The following is a 23,520-nucleotide window of genomic DNA, read 5'->3' on the forward strand; positions in this document are numbered from 1 at the left end:
AAACCACCGGCCCCAGCATATCAGCCTTTCCCCGGGAATGCAATTTGGTTTTCCTGCATCCAGCCGGGCTGCCTGAGGTCGAGCTGCCCCGAAACACGAGCAGAGCCTGGGGGTGTCCCCTGAGGGTTCCTGCTGTGCTCATGCCAGGGGAGCAGCTTGGGGAGGGTCAGGAATCCCAGAGGGAATCGGGAATCCCAGAGGGAATCAGGAATCAGGAGAGATCCCGTTCCCAAAGCTCCTGCCCTCAGTGCAGCTCCAGCATCTCCACCAGGGAAGGCTCCAAGGGCTTCCCTGTGTTCTCCTGTAAATTTTTGGGGCAGGAAATGTTGCTGGGTATTGCAGAGTGAGGGGAGCCCTCACAGAATCCCAGCATCACTGAGGTTGGAAAATCCCCCCAGGATCATCAATCCCCAGCCCAGAGCACTGGGTGCCACCTCCTGGTGCCACCTCCAGGAATGGGGACCCCAAACCCCCCTGGTGCCACCTCCAGGTGCCACCTCCAGGGATGGGGACCCCAAACCCCCCTGGGCAGCCCCTGCCAAGGCCTGGCCACCCTTTCCATGTTGAAATTCCTGCCGTGGTGCAGCTTCCCTGCTGCCAGGTCAAACCCCAGCCCAGCACATCACTCTGGAGCCTCTTTTATTTTCTCAGGAATTAACTGGGCGTTTCAAACATAAAAAAAAAAAAAAAAAAAAAAAACAACGCAAAAAACAAATCAAACAAAGGAGGTGTAGCAGCCTACTGCACGTCACTCATCCTGCAGACGTTTTTTGGGAGAGGAATGTGCTCAGAGCAAGCCAGAGCCTTTAGTCATGGGCTTTCTGCTGGGAAAGAACCTCCGTGAGAGGCGTTGTCCTCCCACCCTGCTGGCAGCAGCCAGAGCCACACATCCCGCAGGGATCAGCACTGCTGCTGCTCCAAGGACACAACGGAGAAACCGGCTTTCAGTACTTAATTATTTTTCTTTTTCAACCGGGATCATTTACAACGAGATCTGGGAGAAGCAATTCACACCAAAGCAAACAGCCTGGAATATTTTAATTGTGTTTAAGCGACTCTTGCACCCACAAAAAAAACCCCCAAAAAAACAAAAAAAAACAAAAAAAAAAACCAGCCCCAGGTGGTGATGGATGCTGCTGTCATTGCTTTGAGCACTGTACCAGATAAAATCCCTTCCCTCAGGTGTTCAGCACTGAGAGAAGGTTGGGATGAATTCACTGGTGAGAGGGTAGATCAGCTCCAAGGGCCATTTTGGGGTGTGGAGGTTGCTGCTGGTGCTGGTGTTGAGCACCACCCCTCCTGGGCTGGCACAACCAGGGCTTTGGCTCCCTAAAAATGTGCTTGGGATGGGGAACAAACCTGCCCAGGGTCCCACTGAGGTGCCAGGAGCTCGGTGTGGGTCCTGCAGTGCTTCCCTTGGGTTGGGATCAGCACAGAGAGGGGCCAGACCTGCTCCTGCTCCTGGTTTGGTGTTTCCCACAGTGAAACCCTGTTGTGCCCCTGTCCCAGCTCTGGTGCAATCAGAGGAGCTCTGCCCTTTGCAGAGCTGGGTTTTGCCTCCCTCCCATCCCCCTGGGAGCCCTTTGGAGCCTCTCCTGCCCCAATTCCTGCCCCAGGCACCCACAGAGCCCTGCCCAGTGTTCCCCATTTCACCCAAGGGATGCATTGCCGGCTCTGCCTGTCACAGCCCCCAGCCCCTGGCAGGAGGAAGCTGGGGAAGGTTTTTCCCCCCTAAAAAACCTTTGGGACACAGTCCTGGTAGAGTTCAAAGAGAAAGAAGTTGACATTTCAGCCTTCAGTTCCATGTGGGAAGTTTTACGCACAGCTTCAGCAAATTCTGCTGGGGTAGGAAATAGAGGAGCCCTAAAGACAGGAAGGGGTTAAATGCCTGGTGGTCTCAGAAGAGGAAGAAGTCCTGCACTTAAACATAAAGATGAGATTATAAACAACTCTGTTAACCAAAACTATCTGAAACCTGAGAGGCTTTTGTCGCTGCAATCCCAATTTAACTACTTTGGACAGCCCTAACATATTGCTGCCAGAAACCTGGGCTGCCCGGAGCCAAACTCTGCCTCTGCCTGAGAGCTGGGGAGGCCAAAGGCCGCTGCCATTTGTCCCGGTGTTCTTCTGACAACAAAAGCAGAGAACAGCTGCACAAAACTGTCCCGTGCGGTCAGCGGGAGGAGGAGGAGGAGGAGGAGAAGGAGCCGCTCTCTGGCAGCTCTGTCTCTCCGGGTGCTTTGGGCTGATTTTGGAGTCCTTCGCGGGGACGATGATGAGGATGCAGAAGGTTTGCGGTGCGCAGAGCCCTCCTGCGAGCCCCGGGCTCCGGGCGCGGTCACATCTCGGTGTCGGCGGGGCGGTGCTGCCGGCCCGAGTGCCCGTTCTGCGAGGCCGCGGGGCCCGTGCCCTTCTCCGGGCTGCCCCCGTTCGCCTTGGGCGGGTTCGGCTTCTCCTGCGGCTCCGCCGGCTCCTGCGAGGGCGACATCAGCAACGTGTTCCCCTGGCTGCCGTTCTCCGTGTCGTAGGGGTCTTCAGCCTGGGGACAAGAGGGACACGGTGAGACGGGGACAGGGAGGCTGGGGCTGCCCACGGTGCCAGGCAGGAGGGACAGACAGACAGAGGGCACGGCAGGAGGGACAGACAGACACAGGGCAGAGAAGGGGAGAAGAGGGCCTGAACCAACGTGGAGCAAGAAAACCACCCAGGAACCGCAGATTTTGGAGCTGCGGTTTTTGGAGCTGCGGTTTTTCCTGCAGTGCCTGCAAGAGAAGCTTTTTGTCAGGTTTTGCCGTTTTCTCCTAACCAGGTTTTGGAGCCACCCTTGCCTTGGGATAGAACCTCTGCTGGCCGCTTTGGCCAAGGAAAAAAATCACCATGGAATGGGAATGATGGAAATTGTCTCTTTTCCTTCCCTTCCCTTCCTTTGAAGTGCAGAGCTCGCTGCCAGGTGTGTGCAGCTCTGCAGGGCTGGGTGCTGCTGCTGCTGAGAGGAGCAGGTGCCCCTGGAGGAGCCAGGGCCTCCAAGGATTCCCCAGATGTTGTTCAGCCCTGGAATTGGCAATTCCCAGCTGGAATCCCCTCAGCAGCACCCAGCACTCTCCTGGCTGGACTCCGCTCAGTCTCTTTTCCATGGGTGGGCTGGACACGCCTCACCTGGAGCTGGGCACTGCCAGGGGCTCCCATGGCACACAGTGCCACTGCTGCCAGCCCCAGCGATGCCAGGCAGTGTCCCTGCCCCTGACACAGCATTTCCCAGCTCTGGGGAAATCCTTCCTGGGCAGGAAATGCCCCGATGGCCTTCCAGGACATGCTGGGCAGGGATGGGGAAATCATGGCCTGGGTTCACTTTACACAGGGTCATGTCCCCAGAAATCACTGGAGGGGAGGAGTCCTCAGGGCCAGCCCGCCTGGGGAGGGGAGGATGGAAATAGGAAATTTCTGCCTCTTTCTTTCTTGATATGTTTTATTACCGTGGCTGGTGGGGAGAAGTTTCCTTTATTACAGCAGGGGTACAGACACGGGACTGACACAGGAATGGGAATTAATGGGGTGTCTCTGTTAATGACAGACTCGTGAGGTTTCAGGGGCTCTGGAGGGGTCTTGCTGGATGAGCTCTGGCTGCTGAGCACAAAGAAGTGTTAGACCTGTTAGATATGAGGGAAAAGGGCAGCGCTGCTGCTGCTGCAGGAGTTGATTTTGGAGAGGACAGAGGTTCCCCCTCTCCCTGTGCAATGCCCCTGCCCTGCCCAGGCTGGGGGCACCCAGGGAGTGAGTGCAGAGCCCCGGGGGTGGGGATCCCCCTGTGCTGCCCCCCGGGCTCCTCTCTAGCCGGGGCTCTGCCACCTGTAAGCACTGACCAGCCTCTGTCCCGCGGGGCTCCAGCTGCGCCGCCGCATCAGGAGACACCCGGCCAGCCCCAGCAGCGCCAGCAGCAGCCCCGAGGTCACCAGCGCGATCAGCGTCCTCCGCGACGAGTCCCGCCGGCCCCTGGGGCCCTCCTTCTGCAGGGATGCTATTCCCAACTGGAAAAAACACAACAGCACAGAGAGCCGCCGGTGGGACAAACAGGAAACGCTCGCATCTGCTGCACAGGCTTCAAACAATGCTGCTGTCACCGCCTTGGGGAGCCCTGCTGGCCCGGCCCTGGCTGCCCTCACAGGCTCCTTCCAGCCTGGGTCTCCTGGGGCACAGGGAACTTTGGAATTTTGGCCTTTGGAGCACAGCTGGGGCTTGGAGCACCTGCCTGAAATGTCTCTGATCATTGCTGCCCCAGCCCTGGCTGCCCTCACAGGCTCCTTCCAGCCTGGGTCTCCTGGGGCACAGGGAACTTTGGAATTTGGCCTCTGGAGCACAGCTGGGGCTTGGAGCACCTGGTTGAGATCGCTGTGAGCACTGCAGCTCTGCTGCCCCAGCCCTCAAAGGCTCCTTTCCATCCTGGGTCTCCTGTGGCACAGGGAACTTTGGCCTCTGGAGCACACCTGGGGCTTGGAGCACCTGGCTGAGCTCTCTCAGCTCTGCTGTTCCTACCCTGGGACACACCTGGGGCTCAGCCCCAGCCAGTGCTAGCCTCAGGGGAGGGCTGGGGGAGGAATTCATTAATGCCAGCCTGGACTTTGGAGAATCTGAGTGCCAACTGCATCCTGAGAGTTACTGCTGGGTCTAACTCTGCTGGGAAAACATTTCAGCATTTACAGAGCCATGGCACAGCTTGTGCTGCTTCTCTTGTGCTGCATCCCTAGTGGTCAGCTCCAATCACAGAATCCCAGGCTGGTTTGGACCTTAAAAATCACCCAGTGCCACCCCTGCCATGGCAGGGACACCTTCCACTGCCCCAGGGCTCCAACCCTGCCCTGCCTGGCCTTGGGCACTTCAGGGGTCCCTGCGCTCCTCAGGCACCCCCAGACTGGAGGCAGGTCCCAGTCTCAGCACGTCCCCAGCCTCAGCTGAGCAGCCACAGCTCTCAGCCCCCTGGCCAGGCACATTCTGCAGCCAAATTTTCTCAAGGGATTTACCTTTTCCCTGTGGGACTTCTGGAGCGTGTTCAGGAGTTTGTCAGGATCTGCAAAGTTCAAAACAGGAGAGCACATCCCACACGTTACACACATTAAATATATCCATCACACATGTCACACACATTGAATGTTCATGACCTTACGCACACATACACATTCCAGCCATGAATCACCCCCTCTGCAGCTCAGGGCACACCAAGGAGCCTGGCTGAGCACAGGGGATGCTCCTGAGGCAGTTCCACAGACCCAGGGGTGCAGCAGGAGCCCAGCAGAAGGAGCAGAATTGCAGAGAGGTTTCTCCTCCCAGGATCTGCCTCACAGCCCTGCCCCACAGGGAAGGAGCCCTGTCCCGCTGCCCACACCATGATCTGAGCCAAGGAATGCCCTCACTGACCTTTCTCCCCTTTGAGGATGAGGAGCAAGCAGTCCCTGTCCAGGCTGGATGGGGTGAGTTTGATCTCACAGGGGGACTCCACGCTGTGGGTTCTGTTTTCACACACTGCTTGCCATAAATCTGACCCCTTCCTCTCCACAAAGTGTTCCTGCCAAAATTTCGGAGAGAGCAGCCATTAGTCCAAGCAAACTGAGCAATTCTCTGCCTCGGCCATCCTGGTGGAGGTGTTGTGCTTTCCCATTTGGATTTTGGTGTCCCGCAAAGCTGAGCTGGGTGTCAGACCCTCCCCTGCCCAACACCTTGGAGGTGGAGGTGCTCATTTCTCATGTCTTAACTTAATGAGAATAAATTAAATGCAGGTATTGTTAGCAACTCCTGAAAATGGCATTTAAACAAAGCTAAATTTAGGCTCTGAATCGCATGGCAAGTCTCCCCAGTTTTTGGGCTGGAACAACTGAAGAGCTCTATTGTTTTGGAGTCCCAGGCAGGGGCTGGGAAAGGAGGGAAATAACAAAGAAGCATTGAGCCTTCCTGTTTAGGAAATGTCTTCAATGTTTTTGCTAGGTTGCTGATCAAAGGCTAGGTAAAAAACCACATTTCTCACATTTTAGAGCTGCACTGACTCTGGGGCGGGGGGGGGGAGAGGAAGAGGAGTGAGGATCTGCAGCCTTTGTGGGCTGGTTTCTGCATCAGACAGGATGAGATTTCTCCTTGGGGATATTTTCAGGCACAGCCAGGCTCGCAGGCAGAGCCCAGCTTTGCCAAACCCTGCTCAGCCCCCCTGTGCCCACCCCAGAGCCAGAGACAGCTCCGCTGAGCCCTTACACACATTAAATATGTTCATGCTGGGCTGGATCCCACCCTGGGGCTGTGGAAGGGAGAATCCCCCTGTCCTGTCCTGCTCTGTGCCCTCCTCTGTGCCCAGAGCCATCCCCAGGTCCCTCCATCCTCTGGAAGTGCCAGAATCCAGAAACTCCTCCACGGGAGAACAACAAACAAATCACTTTCAGCTGTTTCTATAGAGCTTGGCTCGGGTGGGGGGAGGAAGGCCAAGATGGAACAAGAGACCCAAGTGTGTATTTTCCTTTCTGAGCTGTGGAAAGAACTCATCGGAGTGTCAGAGTTTCCCTTTGCAATTAGCAGCTCCCGGTGCCAGCTGATTGCTCATTTGCCTCGGGAAAGGCCAGGGGGAGAGAGGGACACAGGTCCTGCCAGGGCTGCTCTGCTCTGGCTCCAGGTCCTGCCAGCGAGACAGAAACTTTAAGGAACTTTGAGATTTTAGAGGAGCTGAGATTTTAGTTAGAGATAAGCTTTATTGGAGTGAATTAAAATAAATGGATAGGCCTTGATGAAGTTAAGAGTTAGTGGTTAACTAATAATTGATTGCTTGTCAGCACGATGTTTGCTTAGCTGGGTTTATAATGAAGAATATTGAAATTGATAAATAGCTTTTGGGAACATAAGACAATTGTTTTTAGGAAGATGGGACAATTGCTTTTAGGAACATAAGACAATTGTTGGACTCCTCTGTTCTGAAACCAATTGAAGACGAGGAATGGGAGTTCTACCAATGGGTTCATTTGTTATATAAAGGCCAGAACGAGGAAGATTTCATTTACTTCCTCATTTTGGGACCCCTCCCCATGCAAGGGACCACTGACCCATTTCAAGGAACAAACTGCTCATGCTTAATAGCTTTTGAACTAATTACCATAGGAAGTGGGGAATGGGATGTACCAAAGTTATGAATATGCATTTGTGTTTTGGGCATTCAATACTTGTAGAGATAAAAGGACTCTGTAATCATCTGTAAATTGCAGTGTGTATTTGGGAGCTATCCCACAATAAACATCCACTTTCTAGCTCTAAACTGTCAGAGAGTTTTTGTCCATCACCGTTGGATATCGGTACTAGATCAATATCCATATTTTTAATAAATCTCCAGGAGCTGCCTGGTCCCACCTGGGGCTGGGGAGGGCTCTGCTGAGGGGACAGCCCTGCTATGGAGGGGCCGCACAGCCGGCCTGCAGCAAAGCTGACTTAATAAAATAAATAACAATTGATGATTTTCCAGCGTATCCGTAGCAAGGAAGAAGACAAGGCCGTCAGCATGGGAGCAGATCAGAAAAGACACATGAAAATCTTTGTAAGCTGACTCTGTGCATAAGTAGATGCGTGTATGTGCCTCATTAAATTTCTGTAAAACTTTTGCCAATCATATTGACGTTAATTTCTTTGCACCAATGAATATCCAGTGGGAGAGGTTTTTCCCCCCACGCCGGTGGGTGATTTAAACCTCCCTCCTCCAGCTTAAACCCCCCTGTTCTGTCACAAATTCCCCATTTTTGGTGCTCAAGGTCAAGGATGGTCACAGAGAGCCTGGAGTCCCCTCGGGAGCTGCTGGTGACACCGAGCAGCTCCTTGCAATGCCCTGTTTTCTTTCCTAGGGCACTTGGCAAGACAAAAAAGGGCACTTTTGTTTCCAGCAGGGAAGAGGAAGGAGAAGAACAAAGGCAGCTTCCTGTCGGACACGGTGGGAGACGCTTTAGAAGCCGAGCTGAGCCCAGATCTCAAAGGGAAAAGGAGAATTTGTGCAGCTGGGGGGGCGCGTTTCCCCTGGAACCCTTTGGGATCCCTCTGGGATCCCCCCAGGGGTGACTGCTGGAGCCCCCCACCCCAAAGAGCCCCATGAGGGTCTGGGTGACCCCAGGGCTGCAGGGACACTCACGCAGGTGCTGGACTCGTTGAGCTGCAGGCAGATGGCCCCGGCGGTGTCACCCGCATCCCTGGCACTGTGGCAGCTGATGGCAGGCTGGGGGGAGAGCACAGGGGTGTCAGAGCCATGTTGGGGTGTCTGTCAGGGCCATGCTGGGGTGCCAGAGCCCTGCTGGGGTGTCAGGGCCATGCTGGGGTGTCAGGGCCATGCTGGGGTGTCAATGCCATGCTGGGGTGTCAGGGCCATGCTGGGGTGTCAATGCCATGTTGGGGTGTCAATGCCATGCTGGGGTGCCAGGGCCCTGCTGGGTGTCAGAGCCATGCTGGGTGTCAGGGCCATGCTGGGGTGTCAATGCCATGCTGGGGTGTCAGGGCCCTGCTGGGGTGTCTGTCAGAGCCATGCTGGGTGTCAGGGCCATGTTGGGGTGTCAATGCCATGCTGGGGTGTCAATGCCATGCTGGGGTGTCAATGCCCTGCTGGGGTGCCAGCCCCAGCCCAGCCTCCCCATGTACCCCCTCCTCACCTGGGCGCTGCTGCTGGCCGTGGGCAGGGCTGTGGTGGCTCCAGGGACATCGGGGTGCTCCGAGGTGCCCGCAGGGCTGGGGGTGCCCGAGGTCTCTGCCCTGTCCCCGGGCTGGGTCGGGGGGCTCTGGCTCGTGGGGACCCCCGGGCTGCCCTGGGGGCCCAGGGAGGAGCCTGGCAGGGATGTGGGGGCCAGGCTGGGCTGGGGGCTGCTGTTCAGCTGGCCAAGGAGCTCTGAGGACGCCGTGGTGGCCCCGGAGGTGGCGGTGGCTGCAGATTGGAGGAAATGCAGAGAGAAGGGCTCAGGAGGAACCCTGTGAGCTCAGTGTGTGACAGATATTGATCTGTCAGAGGCAGCTCCAGGAGCCTTTGGCTCTCCAGGGAAAGCTCATTAGCCCCGGTTCTGCTAATTCTGCCTAATTCTGCCGAATTACACACACCTGCAGCTGGGGGACAGTGGGGTCATTTCTGGGTGACACTGGCCACCCCCAGCATCATCCCCAGCTCCTCCCTGGCCCCGAGGCTGCCAGAGCAGGCTCTGATCCCAAACCGCACCAGGGAAAGGCTCCCTGCACCCTCCCATCCCTCCAGAGCCTGAGCTGGGGCTCCCATCCTGCAACCCCAGACTGGTTTGGGCCGGAGGGACCTCAAAGCCCACCCAGCGTCCCCCCAGCCATTCCAGGGACACCCTCCCCTGTCCCAGGTGCTCCCAGCCCCATCCAGCCTGGCCTGGGACATTGCAGGGCTCCAGGGGCAGCCCCAGCTGCTCTGGGAATTCCATCCCAGCCTCTGCCAGGGAACAATTCCTGCCCAAAATCTGATTTAAACCTCCCCCCTCCAGCTTAAAGCCATTCCCCCTCATCCTCTCCTCCCAAAGGCGCTCCCGCAGGTGGCTCCCCCAACACGTGTGGAGAGATGAACATCCCTGAGCTCTTTGTTCTGACCAGGATGGGGCTGAGGCGCCTGGGCTGGGTGACCCCAGGTGGGGTTTTTTGGGTGGAATTAAACCTCGTGGCCACGCTCAGGCTCTTTTGGTGAGAGCACAAACCGTGCCTTAACCAGCACCCTACAAATCCAATTCTGGGCTCAGGGGCTCCCAGGGGTGACAGAGGGAGCCCGGGCAGGGGTTACCAGAGGCTGGCTTGGCGCTGCTGCTGTCCCCCGTGGCCGTGGTGGCAGCGCTGTCCCCCGCTGTCCCCCGGCTGCTGTCCCCTCCCGTGGGGCTGGGGGTGGCCGTGGTGCTCCCGGCAGCGCAGCCTGTGGGGAGAGGAGCTCTCAGGAGCAGGAAAGGTGCAGCTGCCCTCCCAAAGAAACCCCTGCGGCACGTTCTTGGAGAGCGCGGAAAATGCGTGCGTTTTACGGTTGGCTTTTGGCAAAAGTTCAAATGAATATTATATGTGTCGTGTTAACTAACGCAGAATTAGTTAATTAAAATTAGTGTTAATGGTGTGTTAGTTCTCTTAAGTAGTGTGTTAAATACAGTTTTAGGTTATAAAAATTGTTAAGATAGAAACGATGATATGCAGGATACTTTCTTTAAAAGGAAGGACTCGCAGCGAGATAGCAGCCGCAGGACACCTGAATCTTTCAGAGAAAGAGAATTTTTTGCCCCATTATCAGAATAAACGAATTTCTTCCCACCTCGAAGTTAGGATTCGGAGGAAGAAGCTGACACTGCCCAGACAGAACCCTGGGTTTGAATGGAATTTATGCATCATGTATGAAGTGTATGAATATGCAACAGGCTGTTGGTTTTAAGGGTTAATCCTTTGTTAACTGTGTCCTTTTTCGGGCTAATGTTGCCCAGAAAAAGGTACCCAGCCTGTCCATAACTCTTTGTCTTTATTGTCTCATATTGTCCTAATTCAAATTGTCCAAATTATTATTCCTCTAGTTGTATTACTATTTTTATAGCCATTTTATTACTATCAAACTTTTAAAACTTTAAAAACAAGCGATTGGCGTTTTTCGCAGAGAGGCTCAGGGGTGAGACTTTTCATTCATGAGCAGCAGAGTCTGGTGCAGTCCTGAGGGGCTCCAGGGCTCCCAGAGGAGGAGGAGGAGGAGGAGGAGGAGGAGGAGGAGGAGGAGGAGGACAGGCTCTGTGCTCACCCCAGCCCAGCCCCAGCTCGCTGCTGGACGCACAAAGCTCTGCACAAAGCTCTGGATTTCAGAGCAGTTTGGGTTCGTAATCCTGGGAGGGGAGAACCAAGCCTTGGAAGAGATCACTGGTGTGCCTCGGGATAGATAAGTTGGATTTACAGTTGCAGGCACAATCTCAAAGTAAATAGAAACATTCCCACTGGCTTGGGATCAGCCCTGACTCATGAGCAAAAACATCTTTGGAGGTAAAGCAGAATGTTTGGAGGGTGGCTTGCTGTTCTAACCTAAAGTTTATATATTGCTTCCTGCTGCCTTACAGAGATGACACTTCCAGCTTTTCCTCCTGCAATGAGCTGTGTGAGTCAATGAAAATGCATTTCTCAGCTTCTCTCCCTAGGATCTATTCCCACTTTAGCAAACAGCTCCAGTCTCTACCCCAGGGCTCCTGGTGTTTAAGATTCTTATCCAGGCACTAAAGAGAAAGTCATACAGAATGTGTTGTTTCATTTGCAGCTGTGCCCAGGGGAGCCCCAGCTCCGAGAAAAGTTACTTCATCCTCCCAAACCACCCTGAGAGATGGAGCAGCTCTGGCAGGTCCTGGGCAGGATCTGCTGCCAGGGAACAGCTCTGGGAGCTGGGCATGGGCCTGGCAGGGGCTGCTCTTGGCTGGGTCAGCTCCACAGAGCCTGGAGGGCTTGGGAAGGGCAAAGCCTGAGGGCTCTGGGGTTGGTTTTGGGAAGGGCAAAGCCTGAGGGCTCTGGGGTTGGTTTTGGGAAGGGCAAAGCCTGAGGGCTCTGGGGTTGGTTTTGGGAAGGGCAAAGCCTGAGGGCTCTGGGGTTGGTTTTGGCTGTGGGTGGCAGAGGCAGAGCTGCTGGTCCTGCTGGGGGAGGCTGGGGAAATGTGGGGCTCAGATTGGTCCTGTGGGGCTGCCCACACTGCTGCTGCCCACCCTGATCTATCCCATCCTGTCCATCCCATTCTATTCATCCTATCCTATCCATCACATCCATCTCATCCATCCTGATCCATCCTATCCATCCTGATCCATCCTGATCCATCCCATCCTGATCCATTTACCCATCCTGTCCTATCCATCCTATCCACCCCATCCTGACCCATCCCATTCATCCCATCCTGATCCATCCTGATCAATCCCATCCCATCCCATCCCATCCCTCCCACCCCTCCTGGGCTGCAGCTGCTCTGGGGGCCCTGCTGAGGCTCAGTGCAGGTGTCTGGAGCTGCACTTTGGGTTCTGGCACAGCTTTAGCTCAGGGGGAGAAGTTGCTCCTTCTCCAAGGCAGCTCAGTTCCAGCTGCTGAAGTCACTGAGTTTTCCTGCTGACTTTTAGCAAATGAAAAGCAGGAGGCAGGACTGGTGCCCAGAGCAGGGAGCAGCCCAGAGGCAGAGCCAGGCTTTGGGTAGGGCCAGGCTTTGGGCAGGGCCAGGCTTTGGGGAGAGCCAGGCTTTGGGCAGGGCCAGGCTTTGGGCTCAGCTCTGTTGGGCACAACTTGAATTCTCACATCCTCACAACACAGCCCTGCCGTGACCTCCCCGAGTGCCAGAGCCACCCAAGCACCTCTGAACTCCTCCAGATGTTTGCAGAGCACCCCAGGTACTCCTCATCAAAGCCCTTTCAGCACTGAATATTGGACTGGAGGCCTGGCTGCTGCTCAGTGTAGTTTGGCAGAGGAGCTGTCACTTTGGATTTCTTTTTCTTGCTTTCTTGGAGCATGTGCAGGAGCTTTTGCACAAAACATGGATCAGGGGTTTTTATGAAATCTTTGGGCTCATGAGATAAATAATGATGCAGATGTGGGCTGGATAATCCACGTGGTGCTCAGCTGAAGAGGGTTATTTATTGCAGCATGCATTTTTAATGACTTTATTAAACTTTGTCAGTTTGTTAGGATTGAGGGTTTAGAGTTTAAGCCAAGCTATTTATTAACCTGGGAGAAATCTTCACCTGGCAATGCAAGCACGTGCAGGAGCAAAACCATGCAGAGATGGGAAAGAAAATTGCACTTCCCAGCACCCATTGTGTTCACCCACCCAGGGTTTAAAAAGTAAATGATTTTTTAAAGATATTTTAGTAACGAGGCTTAGGAAGGATCTTGGGTTGAATAAAGAAAAGGCAACAATATAAATGGTAAACTTGCTCCAAGACTCATCCCTGAGCGCTCAGCCAGGGCCACAAAAAAGCTCTGCAGTGGCAAAGGTTCAGGAAAGAGGAGGGAAGTTTCCATCACTGCATCCCAGTCCTGACCCACAGCAAACAGGACTGGGGGAGCTGAATCCCACTGGGAACCTCTGGGCAGGACCTGAGATCTGATCCTGCCTCAGATCCCCTGGTTCACCTCTGGCAAAGCCTCTGCTCAGCCTTGGGCTCCTTGGGCACCAGGGCAGCTCCTCAGCTCTGCCTTTAACAGAGATTATTGCAATAAACAGAGTTTGTTCCCCAGCTCTGGGCTGGGATGCAGAAGAGGAGTTCTGGAGCTCTGGGATGCAGGACAGGAGGGTAAATGGACTGAGGGATGTTGGAGAGGAGCTGTGGGATGCAGGAGAGGAGGGTAAATGGACTGAGGGATGCAGGAAGGCAGCTCTGGGCTGGGATGCACAGAAGGAGCTCTGAAGCTGGGGCATGCAGGAGAGGAGGGCAAATGGAGCTCTGGGATGCAGGAGAGGAGGGCAAATGGACTGAGGGATGCAGGAGAGGAGGGTAAATGGACTGAGGGATGCAGGAGAGGAGGGCAGATGGACTGAGGGATGCAGGAGAGGAGGGTAAATGGACTGAGGGATGCAGGAGAGGAGGGTAAATGGAGCTGTGAGATGCAGGAGAGGATGGTAAATGGACTGAGGGATGCAGGAGAGGAGGGTAGATGGACTGAGGGATGCAGGAGAGGAGGGTAAATGGACTGAGGGATGCAGGAGAGGAGGGTAGATGGACTGAGGGATGCAGGAGAGGAGGGCAAATGGACTGAGGGATGCAGGAAGGCAGCTCCGGGCTGGGATGCAGAGCCCTGGGGCCGCAGCCAGCCCCGGCTCCCCCCAGCAGCCCCTCCAAGCCCTCCAGCCGGCATTACTCATGCCTCTGCAGCTCCCAGCCATGTGGCAGGAATTCAAGCGGGTGGAGCCCTCTTCCCTCTGGAAATATCTGATAAAAACGCCTCCCCTCCCCCTTTTCCTTGGCCCAGACAGGATGTGGGTGTGGGGCCGGGGCCGGGGGCCGGGGGAGCCCCCCGAGCTGCCCCAGCTCAGCCCAGCTGCTGCTCCAGCCTTGCCTTGGGGCCGGCGCCTCTGGGGCAGCCCAGCACCTTCCCGGGGCTGGGAATTCTCCTGGCTGGAGCAGCAGCCTCCAAAGGATGTTAAACTCGAGCAGCTGGAAGCTTTAAAGTCTCCTTTTCCTTTCCTGATGTTTAGGACTTTCGTAAGTGTTGCAGAAGGAGTGGAGGAGGGAAAGGACGTGTGAAAATGGCAAGGGAAGGGATTTTTCTAAAAGTTAAGGTTGGCAGAGAGGAATGAAAAACATATAAAGAAGAAAGATGAAAGGCTAAGTGAAAGAGTGAAGTGTTTTTATTAGGTACAAATACAGCTGAGCCTCCCAGTTCCGCGCTCACTGTGAGACGAGCACAGGACAGCTCTCCATGTGCTTCATCCATCCCCAGCTTTCCAGCACAGGCTGCTCACAGCATCCTCCCGGGGGCTTGGGAGGGGCTGGGAGCTGCAGAGCACTCTGCAGAGCAGGGGTGGCTGCAAACCCTTCCTTGGAACTGGGGAGGAGCCCCACGGAACCAGGCAGAGGGAGCAGTTCCAGGGATTTGGGCTTTCCCAGGGCATTTTCCCCGTGGAGTTGGACCGGGCTGGATCCTGGCGCAGCATCCCAGAGCCCAAACTGCATCCTGCCCACAGCACAGCCCCACAGCACACCTGCAGGCTCCTGCCCTGTCCCGGTGTGGGATTTTCCCTGTAAATCACGTTCCTTTAGCTGGAGGAGCCCTGGCAGCCGCTCCACCCTCAGCAGCGCTGCCAGGAGCAGCCCCAGCCCAAAGCAGAGCTGGGATTTCCAGGGCAGCTGCTCAAATGGAGCCTTGGATGGATCCTCTGGGACTCCCCACGGGCTGAGGAACCAGCAGAGCCCCAGGGAGGATTTTTCCCAGCAGTTACACCGAGGAGAAGCCAAACTCCTCCACCTTGCAGGCAGGAATATCCTGCAGCAGTGACGGGCAGGCGCATTTTGCACAAGGCGTTAAAGCCTCTGCAGCCCACAAGCTTTATCCTTCCAAAATCTGAGCTTTTTATCCCTTTTTCCAACACTTTTGTTTTGTGCTCAAGGTTTGGAACTGGAGGATTGAAGCCCAAGCTTTGCCTCACACCTTTGTCTCACACCCTCGCTCGCCTCAGCCCAACCACACAGCCCTGAATGTCATTTTTCTCACATAAAATTGGGTTTTTTATTCAATTCCTTTCAAATTAACACAGACCGGAGGGTCAGCCAGCGGCTCAGGTGAGCAATTTACCTGGGCAGCCAGGGGAGCATGAAAGGAGCTCTGTGAAAGAGGAGAACAAAACCCAGTGAATTCCTGCAATAGATCTCCTCGCTCCCATTCGTGTGAGCAAGAAAAAATCACATTTGAGGAGACACCCGCAGGCTCCTGGCTGCTGTCCCAGCACACCAGGCAACACACAGAGCGCTGCTTCACTTTTTTAGTCCTTTTTTATTACCTCATGGCTGTTGGGTTTGGGACAAAAATGATAATATTTCCCTAAAACACAACCCTTTAAAAAGTAGCACCTAGAGAAAATCTCGGCACTGCTATTCATCGCTTCGCACGATGAATATTTGAAGAGCTGCAATAGGAGATTTTAATATTTATGGAGGCTCATTTGATTTTCAGCAAATGTTTAGTTCCAACCACAAAACAAAAGCGTGGCTCATTTACACCAGAGCAGGCTGAGAGACAGCTTGAACTGTGGCTGCACCCTGCCTGTGTGCAGGGACGCCTCCTCGTGTTACCCAGGAGTTTGTGGGGGGCTTTACCCCCATTCCTGTCCCTTTCTGAGGTTTTGGGGTGGCACTGAACCCCAAACTCGTGGAGAAGTATCTTCCCCCCATCTGCTGCTCCCAGGAGTTTGTTGGGCAGTTTTATCCCCATCCCAAACTCCTGGAGAAGCATCTTCCCCCCGTCTGCCGCTCCCAGGAGTTTGTGGGGAGCTTTATCCCCATTCTTGTCCCTTTCTGTGGTTTTGGGGTGGAAATCAACCCCAAACTCCTGGAGGAGCATCTTCCTCCCAAGCTGCCGCTCCCAGGAGTTTGTGGGGGGCTTTACCCCCATTCCTGTCCCTTTCTGAGGTTTTGGGGTAGAGCTGAACCCCAAACTCGTGGAGAAGCACCTTCCCCCCATCTGCTGCTCCCAGGAGTTTTTTGGGCAGTTCCATCCCCATTCCTGTCCCTTTCTGAGGTTTTGGGGTGGAAATTAACCCCAAACTCCCGGAGGAGCATCTTCAGGAGCTGCCCCACGCCCTGTCCCTGCTGCCACCCGGCCTCGGGGCCATCAGTACTCACCAGCCAGCTCCAGCAGGCAGAAGATGCAGAGGAGCTGCCCCCACTCCATGGCCGTGGGATTCCCAAAGCCTTTCCCTGCTCCGGGGCAGCTCCTGGGCTGCTCAGTCCCGCAGCAGCTCTGAGCTCATGCGGCTTGGTTGGAGTTCAAGCCTTTGAGATCACTCGAAGCTGCTGGGGTGGGTTTCTCTTCAGGGGTTGTGCTTGTGCTCCGGGACGGCGAGGTGGAGTTTCTGGGCTTTGATTTCCCAGTTTTTATACAGTTCGTGGCAACCTCGCTATCACTTAGGTAATTTTCTCCTCCCCGCTTTCCTGCCAGCAGCTTCAAAACAAACAAAAGATCAGCCCTCTCCCCAGCAAAGGATCCCAAAGGCTGCCTGGGATTAACTCTTTCCTGAGGGCTGCTGCTTTCCTGTCCAGGGAGGGCAGGGACACAGCCTGGTGCAGCTGGAGGCAGGGACTGCAGCCCAAACTGCAGCTGAGCTCCTTCAGAGCAAAGCAAGCACAGCCCGAGGAGAGCAGGGATGTGGGGAAACCCAGGTCCGGCCCAGAGAGCCCCAAGCGTGGTCCTGGCACCGTGGGAAGCAGGGGAATGCTGGAAATGGGCTTCAGAATCAGAGATTTTCCCGGCAAATTAAGCAGGGAACTGAAGGATGCGAAATCATCGCTGAGCTGAGCAGAAGTGACTCCATTAGCTCCACTAAATCAACTCCAGTCAAACAGGGAGCACGAAGCAGATGGGTCAGAGAAGGTCTGGGGCAGGGGAAAAACCAAAAGGAAGAAGTTTTGGCATGGAAGCTGGAGCAGGATGGGAGGGCAGGAAAAACCCGCAGGCAAAGGGTTTGGCATGGTACCTGGAGCAGGAGCAGGATGGCAGAGCAGGAACCTCCCTGGTCTCACTGGGGATGCTTTGTGGGAGCCCTGGGAGCAGCACAGAGCCCTGGCTGCAGTTTTATTTCCCAAATGGGAAACTTGGCTCTGGTTCTGCACTGCAGGCACACGTGGGAGGCTCAGGAAGGGCAGGATGAGGGATGCTCTGTGTCCTCACATGGGAATGTCCATCCCTGGAATGTTCCAGGCCAGGCTGGATGGGATTTGGATGGGATTTCCCCCTATCTGGGATAGAGGAAGGTGGAATGAGAGGATCCCTAACATCCCTTCCAACCCAAACCAGCCTGGGAGTCAAATTATGGCCTTTGGGTATTAAAAAAAAGGTAAGAGATGAACGCTTGGGAAACTCAGCTCCAGTTCAGAATGAATTCCATCTTTTCTTTTATAGCTGGATGATGAGGTGACTAAAGGAGTCGTTGGGAACAGGAAATTGAAAAATGAGGTGGACAGGAAAGAAAGCTGTGGAAAGAAGGATGAGGAAGCTCTTACTCAATGTTTTATCTTTTCCTGGATGCTCCTGCAGCACTTCTACAGACACAGAATCACAGAAACTGCTCTGGGTCTTAAGGGACCCAAAAAGTCATTGCAAACCCCTGCCATGAGCAGGAATGGCCATTGTTTGCCTACAGCCAGAAAAGGATTAAAAAACACAAAAAAAAAAGAGAACAGGATGGTATTACCTACAAAGAAATCCTCAAATGGTATTTCCACATTTATTGTAGGACAAAATTCCAGTAGCTTTTGCTTTTAGCATAGTACAGGAGCTGGATGTGATGATGTTTAAATGTCCCTTCCAACTCAAATCCTTCCCTGGTTCTGTGGCAGGAAAATGTTTCTTGGAAGGAAACATCTGTGGCTCAGCAAAGGGCTCCAACATCTATATAAAGATTTCTGTTATGTTCAGTAATCCATTACTGACTGACAGAGACACACAGCTCTATGAAAATCCAAAATATCCAGGTAAAATGTGGTCTAAAAGCTGAGTGTGGGCACAGCCCTGCTGACTCCAGCAGCCCCCACCAAGAATTTTCCCTTTTTTCCCCTTTTTTCCCCTTTTTCCTCCCTCAAACACACACACACACACACATTGGGAAGCGCCTGACTCAGTGTGTAACCAGGTTTTACATTGCATGTCAGCCCAGAAAATGAATTCAGAGATGAAATGTGAAAGGCAGAGTGAGACAAGAGTCTTATTTAAATAACAGATATGTTTTTGTCTGTGGAAGTGAGAATTTGGGTTGAATAACATGGCTGAAAATCGGAGTGATGGATCCACAGAGGAGTTTGGGTGGGAAGGGACATTAAAGCCCATCCCACTGCACCCCTGCTATGACAGGGACATTTCCACAGCCCAGGCTGCTCCTGGGTGAAGAAACCAACAGGATCATCCAGGTCTGGCTGCTGGGTTTGTTTCACCTTTCAAAACCAGCCAGAAATAGAGAGCTGCACTAAAAATAGGCCATGGCCGGGTCTGGCAGACACCGTGCAGGGGAAGCTCCTGGGTTTGGTTTCCAGTGGAAGCTGGATTGGGCTGGAATGATTCCCTGTGTCAGAGATGTGCGATTTCATTCCTATTTATTCACACACCATCCCACAGAGCTACTTTTGGGAGAGTGGCTCAGCTGAGCACAGGGAAATCCAACATTTCCTGCAAGCAAAAGCCACAAACCCACAAAATAAGTGACTTATTAAGATTATTGTTTAACCAAATGCCCTCAGAGGGTTGCTGTGGGCAGATCTAGGGGTGCTTCCATCTATTCTGGCCATCCCTGGGGCACAGGAATTGCTGTGCTGGGCACAGGGTGGTGGCACTGGGACCCTCAGGTGACAAAAATCTGACCCAGCCTAACACAGAGAGGCCAGGATTTGTTGTTGGATGTTCCTGTGCCCACAGCTCAGAGTGTATCCTAAATACCCCAAATATCCAGCTCATCCTTTGGTTATTCTGTTGATTCCATGAGTGGGACACACCTTTTTTCATGGATCCAGCTGATTCGAGCGTGTTGAGGGCAAATCCTGCAGAATTATTTCCTTTCTCTCAGAGCCCCAACACATTTTTATAGCCAGAAATTGCAAGCCCACAATAAGGAACATGCCCTTGAATTATCTCCCAGCACTCAGCATCAGCTGTATCAGGTTAGCAACGCCTGAGCCAATTCCAGCCCAACATTTGGGGGATCAAGTGTCCAAATTTTGTGCAGCACAGCGATGAAGGATCGCTCACAGGGGCTGGGATCTTGTCCAAGCGTTTAGGGGTGGTTGAATTTAATTGTGAATGATGCAATAGACATATGGCTGGGAAGCTATATGCCAGGAAGCATGTTTTCTATAAGTATTTTAGCAGGCAGATGGCACACAATGGTTTTGGTGCAGTCATTTCCTCACCTCTTGAAAGCTGCTATTTCGGACAGATGAATTAATCCCACTGCCACCATCCCCCTCAAGGCAGCAGCACTGCTGGCCCAGAGGATGTGCAGTGTTTGGGGGCTGTTCCTGTGCACAGGAATAAATAAAATAAATTTTTATCAAATAAATCAGCCTTGCACCCACCTCCCAGTGCCACTCATAGGTTCTAAAGCATTTTAAAGCATTTTAAAAACTTTCCCACTTCAACTGGAGTGAGCAATAACTCTCCGCAGCACTTCAGAGGCACTTGGAGCCAACCACACCATGGGGAAACCAAAAAAGACACAAATTCTGCATCCCAACCCTCAGCATACTCCAGAGCAACTCCTGGAAATTACTCCCCTTTCCCGTATCCAAAAACTGCTGCTGGAGGAGGAGGAGATGCTGCAGGAGGAGATGCAGCTCCTGGGAATGGTGGGAAGCAAGAGCAGAGCATGGAGCTGCAAATAAAAGGGGATTTAGTGAAGTTTGGGTTGTTTCTCCTAGGAAAATGCTCTTGGGATCACGTCTGGTCCTTTGCTTCCTGGAACCTTTGGTTCTGTGCAGGAGAACACAAACTCTGCCCTGAGCAGGCAATTCCTGAGGGATGGAGGGATGGACTGGTGGGATTCATCTCCTGAGGGATGGAGGGATGGGATTCAGCTCCTGAGGGATGGACAGATGGGATTCACCTAAAAAAGGGCAAAGCTGCCCCAGCAGCACCACCCCTGTTGTGATTTCCTTTAAGACTTGTCATCCTTTGGTTTTATGGTGCTGGGATTTGCTTGGTGGTGCGATGCCATGTGTACACCAGGCTGTCCTGAGGAGCCCTGGCTGTGCCCCCCTGCCCAGGAGGCTGCTGGGGACACTGGGAGCTGCTAAAAGGTCCCCCTGAATCCTTGGTTTTTTCTCCTCCAGGCATTCCCAGGATTTCAGCCACAGGCCATTCCCCCCACAGCACCAAACCCACCATCTGAGGGGATTTTTGGGTGAGTTTCAGGGCTGTTGATGGATTTTCTTGCACCCTCAGCTGTGCTTTTGCCGTGCTGATGAGGAGATAGCATCTCCAGGGACCTCCTTCTTCCCGTCCCAAGTCCAGGAGGCATTTCATCCCAGCACAACAAAGGGCTTTATTTAGCCCTGGGGCTGGGGCAGCCTGGCTGGTTTCCTGCCTCTGCTGCTCCAACTGTTTCCAGGTCACCGCCACGAGCATCTCCCGCCTCATCCTGTGCCAGAATTCCTCTTTTCCCACCCAAACCCTGTTCCTGTGGCTGGGAAAGCATCCCCTCCCTGCAGGCTGCTGGGTTTGCCCCTTCTCACCTTGTTCTTTAGGCAATTCCTCCTGACCTTCTCCCCCTCCGGTGCTGCTGCAGGAGAATGTTCCTCTGGGGCAGAATTTCATGGAAAATCACTCAAATCCCTCATTTCCATCACAGCCTCCCCCTTGCAGGGATTAAAGAGCTGGGAATGGCCTGTGTGAAAATTGCCAAACACTTGGTTTAAATTTTTAAAAAAGTTTAATAATAATAAAATGGTAATAAAAATAAAAATAATTTATAAGAATATAATATATAATACATAATACATAATACATAATATGTAATATATAATACATAATACATAATACATAATACATAATATATAATATATAACATATAATATAGAATATAGAATATAGAATAAAGAATATAGCATTAATAATAATAATAATAATAATAATAATAATAATAATAATAATAATAATAATAATAATAATAATAATAGTTGTTGTTGTTGTTGTTGTTGTTGTTGTTGTTGTAATAAGAATTTGGACAATCAGAGTTAGGACAATAAAGGACAACAAAAAAGTAAAGAATTATTAATGGCTTGTTAACAAAGGATTAACCTTTAAAAGCAACAGCCTGTTGCATTTCATACATGCAATACATGATGCATACATTCTTTTTAAACTAGATATTTTTTTGGTTATCGTTAAATTTTCCCCCTTATCTTGTAAATCCATTTTGGTCCCTCCAAGTCTGGGCCTTCCCAATAAGGAGGCAAGAGCTCTTAGTTTGAGATTTTGCTGTTACCTCTGTGTGAAGAATTTCTTGATTATCTTCTCCATTCCTTGAGCTACTTAGAAAAGCATCTTACACTGCACAGTTTCTATTTTAATATTAGGTTAGCACTTAAAACTATATTTAACACACTAAAAGAATTAATCCAGTGTAACTTTCTATCACAACACATATATTATTCATTTTAATATTTGCAAAGGCCAATCATATAATCCACATTTTTCCCAGCCCACACAGAGGCACCAAATGAGCATCCTCTGGTTCCATTTGAAGCAGCAGCCTCAGAGTAAAAGTCTCACAAAACTCCTCAGCAATCTCTCCAGCAGATGGTTTGCCTGGCTGCAGCCGTGTGTGCACTTGGTATTTGCTTTATTATTTGAAGATATTGATTTTAGCAGGATGATCATAGTGGGCAATTTGTTTTAATAGACCACTTTTATTAACAGTGTGTTAGACTTGCAGCAGCCATGCATCTTTCTTTTTTTTTTTTTTCTTTTTTTTCCTAAGATTTCCAAGAGCTTTTTGGAATAAAATGTACGATCTGAAGAGCAGAACGCTGAGATTCTGAAGGGTTTTTTTCAGCTGTTTCTCTTGGAGAAATGATTCTGCTGTGTGTAAGTGGCTGAGTAGTAGCTGTGCAAGAGGGTGATGAATAGCAGAGCGCAGTTAAATGCAGTTGGAAGGGTTATGAAGAGGCAAGACTTTGCTCAAGTTAAAAAAATAGAAGAAAAGATTATATATATATATATATAAACCACATATATATGCATGGGTTTTAATTCTTAACCAAATATTTCAGTTGCTATCCCATCCCTGGAGGTGTCCAAGGCCGGGCTGGACAGGGCTTGGAGCAACCTGAGGGAATGGGAGAGGCCCTGCCCATGGCAGGAGTGCAACTGGGGGATTTTAAATGTTCCTCCCAACCCAAACCATCCTGGAATTCGATGATAATCCCTTGGGAAGAGTAAATGAGTGAATTTCCCATCTCTGCAGGGTGCAGTTGTACCCCTGCGTCCCATCAGATGCACCAGGTGTGATTTTAGGCAGTTGAGGTACCAAGCCACCCTCAAAATCTGTTATTTTTAAATTTTATGGAAATTTCCCCATTAGTTTGAATGTTCCAAAATGAGTTGAACATCCCAGGAGCAAGAAGGAGCTGCAGGAAGGTGGGAGGGCAGAGAGGAGAGGACAGAGCTGGACATTCCTGTCCCCATCCATCAGGCGGTGTCAGGTTCTCATTAACCCGATTTCATTGATTGCTTTCCGTTGCTGCCCCCTCCAAAATGTTTAACTATAATAAACAGCAGCACCATGAAACACTGATAAAAATCATTAAAGCATAAGTCTGGTAATTCAGGGCGAAGATTGGCTCCTCCATCCAGGCCTGCAGCTGCTAATTGCAATTTATTTCTCCGTTTTTGGATGTCATAGGAACATGCAGGAGCTGGATTCGTGTTTCCAGGGAGATCCCCCCTCTCCAGCTGAAATTCATGCAAAGGAAGCACAGCCTTAAAAAAACCCCAACTTTGGTGATGTTTTGGTGGTGTTTGGCTATTGCTTTTGATACTAGGAAATACAGAGGAAGGTTAATTGAAAGTGTATTGATGACAAATGATTTGGATAATGTAGGGATATATGGTTTGATGTAAACATTTAATTTAAATATTTTGTTATTTATTTAAGATCTTAATATTTAATATTAATTAAATAAATTAATTTAATTATTATTTAATATTTTAAAATATTTAATATTATTAATTACATTAATTAATTATTAAACTAATTATTGATTATTATTTTAATTATTATATTATTATTTTAATTATAGAATAATAAATCATTATTGATAATTATATAATGATTATTTATTATTG

The 23,520-nt window shown here is 51.7% G+C and overlaps 1 protein-coding gene across 1 annotated transcript; it reads right to left on the bottom strand.

Annotated features, from left to right (window-relative positions):
* Positions 1 to 942: 942 nt before the first annotated feature.
* Positions 943 to 16,717, bottom strand: CD34 (CD34 molecule). Its single transcript, XM_063178144.1, has 8 exons — positions 16,314 to 16,717; positions 9,779 to 9,904; positions 8,649 to 8,917; positions 8,138 to 8,221; positions 5,410 to 5,557; positions 5,016 to 5,062; positions 3,861 to 4,025; positions 943 to 2,539 (listed from the first exon to the last, which is right to left on the bottom strand). Exons 1-8 carry the CDS (start codon positions 16,360 to 16,362, stop codon positions 2,339 to 2,341), a joined length of 1,089 nt encoding a protein of 362 aa, XP_063034214.1. The 5' UTR covers positions 16,363 to 16,717; the 3' UTR covers positions 943 to 2,338.
* Positions 16,718 to 23,520: the final 6,803 nt, after the last annotated feature.

The sequence above is a fragment of the Melospiza melodia genome, chromosome 28, assembly GCF_035770615.1.
Source record: "Melospiza melodia melodia isolate bMelMel2 chromosome 28, bMelMel2.pri, whole genome shotgun sequence".
In the NCBI taxonomy this organism is placed as follows: domain Eukaryota; kingdom Metazoa; phylum Chordata; class Aves; order Passeriformes; family Passerellidae; genus Melospiza; species Melospiza melodia.

Excerpts from the sequence above, each read along its gene's own strand:
- CD34 (XM_063178144.1), bottom strand. The coding sequence starts at position 16,362 with ATGGAGTGGGGGCAGCTCCTCTGCATCTTCTGCCTGCTGGAGCTGGCT. Across the intron at positions 8,918-9,778 it reads CAGCGCCAAGCCAGCCTCTG|CCACCGCCACCTCCGGGGCC; the intron begins GTAACCCCTGCC and ends TCCAATCTGCAG. Across the intron at positions 5,558-8,137 it reads TCAACGAGTCCAGCACCTGC|GAACACTTTGTGGAGAGGAA; the intron begins GTGAGTGTCCCT and ends AAATTTTGGCAG.